Raw genomic sequence first — 10510 nt, 5'->3', positions numbered from 1 at the left:
AGTATAATACTTTTGTTTATAATATTCTTGAGAATATGATATTGGGTGAATATGAAAGTATCATAAAGATTGGTAAAATCCGATAAAAAAGGCAATCAAATAAGTATTTCCGAAACTTTAAGATCTATGCTGATAATGGTGATTTGGATGATTTTTGTAATATGTTTTAATGTGTGATTCCTAGTACTCATGTCATGTGATTTATGGCTAATGAAAATGTATGCACAAGTGATGTGGAAATATGATTATCAATATTCTGATTTGCATGTTAAGCATGCTATATTCTAATATTCTGATTTGCATGTTAAGCATGTTATATTTTAATATTTTGATTCGCGTGTAAAGCATGCCACTGAAAATCTGTTCCGTATGCCATATCACATGCATGAGGTAGGAAAAATATGTACGAAGGAAGTATCTAACAGTAAATTTGCATTTTCTGGTGGTTTGTCCACAATATTCTGTATCTAGTAGTAAAACTGCAATATCTGGTGGTTCGACCATACTATTCTATATCTGGAAGCTCAACTGCACTATTTGGTGACTAGTCCATATTATTGGTGTGATATTAGATGGATGAGTTCTGAGGAACTTTTAATGGTGTGTAGCGGAGTTGTGTAGGACCTGTTTTCTAAAATCTGCACTATTTTTCGAAAAGCGTTGCATTAACATCGCCATTACGCATTCTGCCATATCTGATTTTGTGATTAAATAATTTATATGTTATGATTTGTTTAATATGAGGTTGATATGAATTTATTTTATGAATATTATTATTGGAGACCCACACTGGACTTTTTAAGTTCACCCCTTTAAATTATGATATTTCAGATAACCAAAGTTAAGATGGGCTCAGCTACAGAGTGGCTCTCGGTCATTTTTCATTTAACTCTACTATTATTGGTATTTGATAGTTTGGGATGTGTTTACTTAATATGGACTCTGGTTTAGATGTTGGTTTTTGGTTTTGGGACTTTGAATTTTTTATTTGGATTTTTATGCATGGTTCGTGATTTTTTAAAAAAAAAGACTACCCTTTAAATGATTTGCTTTTTGATAATAAATTATGAGGGTTTTCCTTTCATAATAATGACAAGTTTAAGCTCAATAAGGATGATTTCAAAATTCAAATTATGTTTTCAAAACTTGAAAATATTTGCTCACAAAGCTAATATTTTGCAAAATGATTGTGACATCTACAATTTCAAAATAACAAATAAATTTTAAATATCAAGATTTGTCCCCTGCGATAGTTTTAATTGAATTACGATGATTCCTTAAAAACACTATCAATACTTAAGTTTTTCTAAAATTCAAAGATAACATCTAAAATTTGGTTTTACATACTATAAGACTTAAGGACGTTTTGTGATAATGATTTTTAAGAGAAAGCTTCTAAACGTTTTACTGTGCCATTGCCATGACCAATGTAATCTTTGAGATTCGGCTATAATGTCTAGGCTGAATTTAAGAGGTTAGAAAGACTTGTTTGGAAGTGTATACTGAATAAGAACTTTAAATCGTTACGTTTGAAAGAGATATGATATTTATAGCTATGAAAGATGAAACTTGAGAAGAGTATTCGTCAAAGACAAGTTAAAGGTCACGAACAATAAGATCACCATTTTGGCTCATCAATTGCAATGTGAAATTTAAAACATAGGTAAATGTTGTAACTTTCACTAAGTTCTCATGAACTTATCTGTGTGTGTCATGTGATAGGTAAATTGATATGGGTTTGCGCTAGGAGAGACAATGGCAGTACTACACTAAAGAAATGACGTATCAGATTATTATGCATACTGAGCAAGTTTGGCGATGTGTCCAAAGACTGAAATGTTACTTAGAGATCTATACTTTAGGGTATCTATAACTGATTAGGATTTCAATATAGATATTATTGTAAATCAATTACCACGTGTTGAGGTTGCATTTACTCATTGTATTTACTTAGGCATTTTAGTTTCAAATTTTGTAATTAAGTAAGTTGTAATTATCTGTAAATTGTATAAGTAGATTAAGCTTCTGTTTGTATTCATATGGTAATATGCAAGATTCGGATCCAATTAATTGGATCAGGTTGATGGCGTTACATTGCAACACACTTAGTGTCCCGACACTGAGCTCCAGTGTTTCGACTCTAAGCTTTCAAGGTCATGACTCCAAGTTGATGGTTGAAGTGAAGGATCCCAAGGTCACTGTCAAGGATGTTACGACACCAACTAGGTTGTGTCGCGACATCGAGAACCCCCAAGCCAAGATTATGCTTACTATCGATGATGTCTTGACACTAAAGTCTGACAGAGTGAAAAATACTATAGGGACAATTTTGTATCCAACACCAATTCAAGTCAACTCATGCACTCTAAGGGCATCTTTGCCAATTTTAGGGTTGTAATCTTGGTTGTATTAAAGGCATACATGATGCCAAACATGGAGGAGCCTCATTTTATCATCTGTTTATTTCTCTCTTTTTTTTCCTTTCACCATTTTTATGTTTTCAATTTTTCCTTTCTTAGCTTAGTTAATTAGTAGCTGTTAGTTTCTTCATTTTTACTTTAGCTTTAACTTTCTTACAATTAGATACAAAACTTTTTTTTTATTTTGATTTCTCTTTAAAGTATTTAATAGATTTTCTCTTTGTGAACTTTCAAAAGTGTAAAAATCTCATCTTTGGTTGTGCTTTCATCACATTTATTGCTCTTATCACCTTAAGAACTTCTCAACTTTGCCTTTTTTATGTTTTCTTTGATGAGTCATTTAAGCATGAACTTGGTTGATATTTGTATGTTGATGATGAATATGCACTAAATCTTATGGTGGTTGGTTGATTGAAATGTTGCATGATAAGTTTTTGGGTCAGTGACTAAATCTTAAATATTGGACTAAATTGAATAGACTTCAAAACCTAGAATTGATGCCTTTCGGTGAACATCTAGATAGGTGAGACCAAGAGGAGAACTTATTGTGAACCAATTGATTGTCCCGATTTAGTTTAGTGTTGTCGAGAGATAAATCGGATTGAATCATCTGATTGGGTAAAATGATGACCGAAAGGTAAAATCAAACCAATTAGGAATTTGAGCAATTCATACCCCTAATCCAAGAATTAACTAGCAACATGGATATCAGCCAACCACTTTACCCTTATTGAATTGATATTTATGCATTTTTGTCTGTTATGTAATTTAATCCTCCTAAGTATAGTTTAGTGTAATTAAACTTTGATGATAACTTATCATAATATGATAAAATATATTGTCACATTGTATTTGTGACACGCTATGTGTTCTAACGTAACACATAAATATATATTTTTTATACAATACCTAAATTGTGTACAACCTCTTCCCAATTTTTAAATAGAGGATAAAACACTTTTTCAACAAGATAACAATCTCAAATGCCAACGGAACTTGATCACTCTTGTACTTATGAATTTGCAACAATATGGGAAGTCATCCAAGCTATCACTCAGTGCTTTTGAATTTGTTTTTCTTAAGGAAAAAGTTAAATGCTTTTTTAATATTTTCATTACTTTAAAACCCGCCAAAAGAAAGTCTAGCCATAGCTGTAAGTTTAACCTCCTATCATTCCGCTCTGGAACATGCGTCTCTCCGCCGCCATTAACTCTTTCAAGTCCTCCAATCTCATCTCATGGAAAACGGTACATTCCCTCACTCTCAAAACATCCTAACCTAATCTCCATTTCCGTTAACTTCTACTGTGATCCCAGACAGGTAAGCTTCAACAAACCCTAGCGGGATGCATCGAACTGTCGGGGAAAACACTTCACTCGGGGAAGGTTTCGAAAGTAAAGATATGGCCGGGATTCGCCGGCGAAGGAAGGTACTTTGAGTTTCACTCAAATTTGATTCCTGCATCCATCGATTTTGTTCGAGAATCGCTGTTGTGTACCACTCTTTGCAAAGACGGATACAAGATTCGGACCGTCGAGCATTTGCTTTCGGCTTTGGAAGCTAAAGGCATCGACAATTGTAGAATTCAGATTCAAAGTCTCGATTCTGAGGATACTGAGGTCGAGGTTAGTGCCATAATTTTTGTTTGGATATCAAAATCGATTTAATTTGCTTAAATTTGCAAGTTTTGTTATTCATTTGGTTGTTACTTTTGTCACATTCTTTCCTTTTTGCAAGAAAAGCGACTTTTCCTGTAAGGTATTGTTGGATAATAAAATGCATGATTTTACATTTACATAGAACAAATATATATTCGATTGTTCGTTCACTTCAAGACAACTTTGGAGCAAGCTAAAAGCATGAAGCTGCAATCCAACAGCCGGAAAGAACCTTTGAAGGCCATATTGTAGGATATGCGTTCTGGATTGAGGGATGAGCGATGAGATTTAAACATATTCAATGAATTTGTAGAGAGAACTGTTTAATGTAACATATAATGTACAAACACTGTAATAATTGTGCTGAGTCTCTTTTTTCATACAATTTTATTGATGGTGATGATTGGAATTTTAACTAACACAGGTTCCTATTTTTGATGGGTCTGCAAATGCTTGGGTAGAGGCAATAGAACAAGTTGGCAGAAAAGAGGCCTTGGATCGGTGTGGCAACAATGTTGAGAAATTGGCACCATATTTGAGTGAACCATTTTATGTTTCAAGAAATGATTCTTTTATGGTTGCCTTCCCTGCTTCAAAGGTTCACATATCTTGTGGAATTGACTTTCCAAAGGTAAATTCTTTTGTTCTCTGGTATGCTGATTGTTAATCACATTGAATTCAAATGGTAATTGTCTCGTTCGTCTTGCTTTACCTTTTCTTCTCTTTTTCAGGGGAAATAGGAAAACAGTTTATTTCCATTTTTTCACTTTATTTTCCGAGTTTACCATCTAAGATACACCATTAATGCTTTTGTGCTTGCCCCTTTGTAATGAAATAAGCTGCTTGGATTGATACAAAATTTCTATCATTGGGAGTTCTTCAAGTTCAAGAAGTGGCTACTTCATAAAGATATTCAAATGAATTAGATACTATTATGAAGATGATTAGGTAGCTGAATGCCAAAATTGCTTGCTGTAGTTAGAAAAAGAAACAATATTGCTTTCAAGCATGTCTCCTGGCTCTAATGCTGGACTAGAACCAACTAGATGGTGAAAAAGAAATATTCATCAGCCAGCTGGACCCAGAGGTGGTTGGCACATACCTCTGCACAAGCCAAAGGCTGTTATGAGTTTTTTTCACCTGCCAAGCAAGTCAGACCTATCTTTGCACAAATTTGGCTCATTTACTGAAGGAGCTTAGAATAAATGAGCCTAAAGGACTTGTTCCTGAAAAAGAATTCCATTAAGTTTACAAGATAAACATAAATGAGGTTTGCTTGATTGAATGAGGTTTACAAGTTAAGCAAGTCAGACTTATCTTTGCACAGATTGCTTTTACCTTGATTCTCTATGCCTCTCTTTTGTTGGGCATCCACTTTAAGCATAATTTACGTTGGATTGATTTTGATCTATGCAGAAATTTACATATCATTCATTTTTCGTGTATGCTCAAATACCTTTTTGGCCTTTTTTATGGTTGCAGGTGCCTGCAATTGGATGCCAGTGGTTTTCTTCAGCTGCTCTGGATGACTCCTATGAAAAGCACATAGCATGTTCTAGAACTTTCTGCATCTATGAGGAGGTCCAATGTGAACTCATATCATCATTTCTGGTTATTGTTTTGTTCTAAAATCTAATGCACCAGAAATGTTTACCCGTATTACATATATGCTTTTTTCTCAATATTTTCCTTATTTTATCTCTAAGATATTTCTCTACTATAGATACTTTTTATTTCAGCTAAAGGTTTGAATTTGTGCATTTTAAAGTGCTTTCATTTCAAAATTTCAAAATTCCTCATCCCCTAAAGGTATCCAAAGGGAGCCTTTTTTTTAAAAAAAATTGGCAGATAATGATGTCACATCAACATTGTGCTGCTGCTTTGACTGAACAAAAAGAAAATTATCTGTACTTTTATTGGGTTATGATTTTATGGAATCATGTCAGGCAGTTGATTTCTCAGCTGGCTATAGTGTCTTTTTTCCTTCACATGTCGCAACATATTGGAAATAGCTGCCATTGTTTCTATGTTGCTATTGCTAAATCTATGTAAAATCCATTCAGGTGGAACATATGTGCAGTATGGGACTTATTAAAGGGGGATCCCTAGACAATGCCATTGTGTGCAGGTGAGATGCGAATGCTAAATTTATGTCAAGTTGGCTGATCACCTGGTTCTTGTATGTAGTGTCATTTATTCAAACATAACCCCACAGATATGAGGACAATTTTTACTACATATACAACAAGATTCATTTCTTCCTAAAAAATAGATGAGAAGCGTGGGTTAGGTTGTAATTTTCATGCTGAGCCCCCTAGAGTCTGTACTGAAACAAAGAACGTTGCATCTTGGGAAATCTTTTATTGAGCTTTCTATTTTGTAATAGTTACACCTTGGTAATTGTAAAAAGCAAGTAGTTTTGGTGAGTGGCAGGGTAATTTCATTATTACCATATAAAAGAATAGAATGGATGCAGCATGCTGTTAGTTCTAGGTTGAGTGAATTGGATGTACAGTAAGCAACATGGATGGAATTTAGTTTCTGTTTTCCATACGATCTTGAGCCATGCTGAAGCAGAGACTTGATTCACTTCTACACAAATTTACTAATTAATGGTTTTTTGATAAACATTATGGTGTCTTTGATATTTTATGCAATTTACATTTGAAGTTTGAACGTAAGCAGATCTTGTAAAATTATTTGTACATCAACAAATCTTGACAAGACTTGCATACAGTGGAATATTAGAAACCAGGAATCGGTTGATTTTCATTCTGTTGAATGGAATACTTAGTAATTTTTTTCTTCTGCAGTGCTATTAGAGGATGGCTGAATCCACCGCTTCGTTTCCCTGATGAACCTTGTCGCCATAAGGTCTTGGATCTTATAGGTGACCTTTCCCTTTTTGCACGGTCTGGTAGTCGAGGAATTCCTATGGCACGAGTAATATCTTTCAAGGTAAGTGCACTCTCTCTCTCTCCCTCTCTCTCTAGGGGTGAGCGTTCGATCGAATCGAGTCAAATTGAATACAAAAATTTTAGTTAATCGAGTTGAGGAGTTCTATTTTATAATCTTAACTTGATTTGAAATTTTTTCGATGAAATGAAATTTGAGTTGAGTTGAATCGAATCAAGTGAAATTGTTCGAGTTAAAGTAAAAGAATTCATTATGTCAAATTAAAATCTTGTTACAAAATAACTACTTCCATGTTAGAGACAAATTTGAAACTATATATATTTGAAAACTTTTTTAAAATAAAATCATAAAAAAATAACTTATTTAGGTCCCAAATAATTATTTTAGAAAATTTTTAAAATTTTAACTTGTTTTATATATTCTTTAGATATTTTTAAAAATTTTTAATTTTTTTAAAAAATATAAATTTTGAAATTTTATAAATATTTTGAATTATTTTGTAGTTTTTGTTGAGCGAGACTGATATGTTTATTTTCAAAATTGATAAGGACTAAAGAAGTATTTATACCAATTCGTTATTCGAATTATTCAAATTATTCGAGTTATTCGAATTGTAAAATTAAACTAAACTCGAATTCGGAACTTGAATTATTTATTCAAGTTGACTCAAATAGTTTGATTCAATTAACTCGAATTCGACTTTTTAATTGATAAATATTTTTCCAAGTAAAATGAGGTTAAAGATAGATCTTCGCCGTGCCCAAAGTCTATACATGTTCTATGGTTTAGACTTGTAAGATTAATATAATATCAAGATTAAGTAAGATTGTGGGGGTGGAGCGGGGCGGGTCAGGGGTGAAAGTCTCAAGTAAAATCAGTTTCGGCTTAGTTCAGAATATACTCATAGAAGTTGGGTTGGGTCCGGGGTGGGCAAAAAACTTCCTTGCCATGTTGCCAATCCTGCTTCTATTTCTTTAAATGAAGGTTGACCATTATCTATTGTACATGTCAAGTATTTAATTTGGGTTTATGGAGAAATAACCAACTATGCACTTAAGACTTAGTTTGGGTTTATGGTGAGCGAGAACTGCAAGATTTAAGACCTTCCGATTTTTTGTGGTCATCTGTTCAGTTCTGCATTGCTTTTCAAAAGAACTCCTGGAAGAAAAGCTTTGCAAAACAAGCTGCTTTTGGATAAAATTTTTAGTTTTCCAGAAGTGCTTTTGAAAGTACTTCGGAAAAGGAGAAACTAAAATTTTTAACTTTCCTCTCCCAAAAGCACTTTTAATGCTTAATTACTTTTTCACCTCTTCAATAACATAGTACTTTCTCTTTTTTTTTTCTTGTTACTTAATTATAAATATGTTAAAATCATTAATTAAAAATAAAAAATATTTTTTAAAATACTAATTACAAATATTTAATAGTTATATTTAAATATTTAAAATATAGTTTATATATTTTAATTAAATTTTATAAATAATTAATATTTATTGTTTAAAAATATTTAAAATTTATATTTTATATATTAAAATATTAATAAGAAGTTATAATAATTTTTTATATTCTTTCTAAAATATAATAATATTAACTAATTTAAATATTATTTAAATACATATTTGTTACTTGATAATGGACATTTTATTTCTCAAAAATATTTTTTGACAGTAATGCTAAACACTTAAATTTTAAACTAAATTTTTTAAAAATACTTTTCAAAAGTATTTTTTTATAGTAATTTTCAAAAGTATTGCCAAACTAGTTCTTATGGGTTATGAAAATTTCAGGGTTTTTGATTAGAATGCTCGAGATAAATGTAGTTGTACTTCTGCCTGGTGGTGGTAAATTTTCCGTGAAATATTGGCAGTAAGAGCTGGGGTCTCAAAGTATTCATGCCACAGAGACCTCTCCTCTTCAACATCTGAAGAGCAAGACCGAGGTTGAGATGCTTAAAAAACTTCTTCTAACCAGCTGGACAGCCACTGTGGTGAGGTGGATATGGTCATGAATTGATGCTGGCATTTTGTTGTCATTACTGGAAACATTCAGCTCAAATCACTTTACGTCTGAACTAATAATATAGTTGTATTATAGAGAGATTCAATTGACGTGGCAATTTTGAACGTGATACAGGGTGGTCATTCACTTAATGCTGATTTTGTACGCCGACTGTCGGGAATCACTGTGCAAGAAACTTAATGGTCTTTCTCCTCAGAAATTTTCTAGTTTGCATATCAAAGGCTAGAAATGTCTGGCTAGAGGTCTGCAACATCGTTTTAAGTATGAAGACAATTAGGGATGTTGAAGGGACACGAAAACTTGAACGGTAAGTTAACCGAGGTGTGTTTTCTGACTGTCAAGGTATAAAATCCAGAAATGCTGCAGTTTCTTACAAGTTTGACGAGTCCTTGCTTTGAACTGTAAGTTCGCATCTAATTTATGATTCCTTACTCATTTATTTATTTAAAGATGCTTTGTTTTGGGGAGCTTTATTGGCTGCTACCGACCATGCTTTGTAGGTAAGTTGTTAGAACAAAACTTCAAAGCATAGGTGAATAAACTGTTGGACGAAACTTCCAGATGATCTGTTGGGTTTGGATCAAGTCTTGTGTTTTTTTTTCTTTTGCCTTTTCAGAGATTGATTGTTGTCTTTATTGTAGCTCTAAATGGTCTTTCCCCCTTTCTTTTTCTTCTATTTTCAAGCTGCTTGTAGTCACTGTTATTTTATTCTATTATTAGAAAATTGTAAAAAACTTAATTTTCTTATTATATTTAACTTCTCTAACTTCTCTTAAGAAACTCGAAACTTCTCAAGTTCTATAATTGAGACTAATAATTTCATGAAAGGGGTGCCAACAATTTATTTTATATTAGATTGTTTTGCGCTTCAATTTTTTAATATAATTAAATTTATTAGATGATTATTAAAATTTCCAATTATAATGACTGAAATTATTTTTTTATTAATTAGAAAGTTAATTGAGCATTTCAAAGAAAAATCAATTTACCAAATTGTAATAGACGTAAATCAATATATTATGTTTACATTTATGCTTTAATTTGATGGTTGATCTATTTTTATAATATTATTATTCAATTAAAATAGTTTATATCCTTAATTAGTTTAGTTAAAATATTGGGGTTGATTTTTTCTTAAAAAAAGACTAATTTTTGTGTGAGAAAAGGTGTGTTAACACTTTAGCATTTTAATAAAAATAATTAAAGGTATTAATTATTTAGAGTAATTAATGTTATGATAGAAAAATGGTTAAAATACAAAAAGATGAAATTTTAAATGTTAGCATGGTAGAAAGATCAAAATTGCAATTTAATGTTATGGGATGAAAGGACAGTTAAACAACGGTCTACCATTTTTAAAATCCTATTAATTATCATTAATTGCATTTTCAATTGTAATTGTGCTTTTCAGTGTATTTAAATAAAAGGGTGCTTTTTGGCTGGGTGGGGAAGGTTATGGTGCAAAACATATCGTTTGGCAACCTTTAGGACAGTTTA

General features: G+C 32.0%; 1 protein-coding gene across 9 annotated transcripts; it reads left to right on the top strand.

The window, feature by feature from the left end:
* Window positions 1-3387: 3387 nt before the first annotated feature.
* On the top strand, window positions 3388-9789 carry LOC107903629 (probable UDP-3-O-acyl-N-acetylglucosamine deacetylase 1, mitochondrial). Of its 9 annotated transcripts, XR_005918225.1 has the most exons (9): window positions 3459-3667; window positions 3737-4045; window positions 4503-4709; window positions 5561-5659; window positions 6142-6206; window positions 6892-7036; window positions 8782-8986; window positions 9128-9414; window positions 9514-9789. XR_005918225.1 is itself a non-coding variant. In XM_016829727.2 (7 exons), the coding sequence occupies exons 1-7, from the start codon at window positions 3608-3610 to the stop codon at window positions 9191-9193; spliced, it is 951 nt and encodes a 316-aa protein (XP_016685216.2). In that variant the 5' UTR covers window positions 3388-3607; the 3' UTR covers window positions 9194-9789. The 9 variants fall into 9 exon arrangements, 5 of the variants coding, with proteins under 5 accessions (XP_016685216.2, XP_016685217.2, XP_040956850.1 ...); XR_005918229.1 differs by having other exon boundaries at window positions 3455-3667; window positions 3741-4045; window positions 8782-9414; XR_001685869.2 differs by lacking the exon at window positions 8782-8986.
* Window positions 9790-10510: the final 721 nt, after the last annotated feature.

Source organism: Gossypium hirsutum, chromosome A01, assembly GCF_007990345.1.
Source record: "Gossypium hirsutum isolate 1008001.06 chromosome A01, Gossypium_hirsutum_v2.1, whole genome shotgun sequence".
In the NCBI taxonomy this organism is placed as follows: Eukaryota; Viridiplantae; Streptophyta; class Magnoliopsida; order Malvales; family Malvaceae; genus Gossypium; species Gossypium hirsutum.
This window is presented reverse-complemented; position numbering and strand designations above follow the sequence as displayed.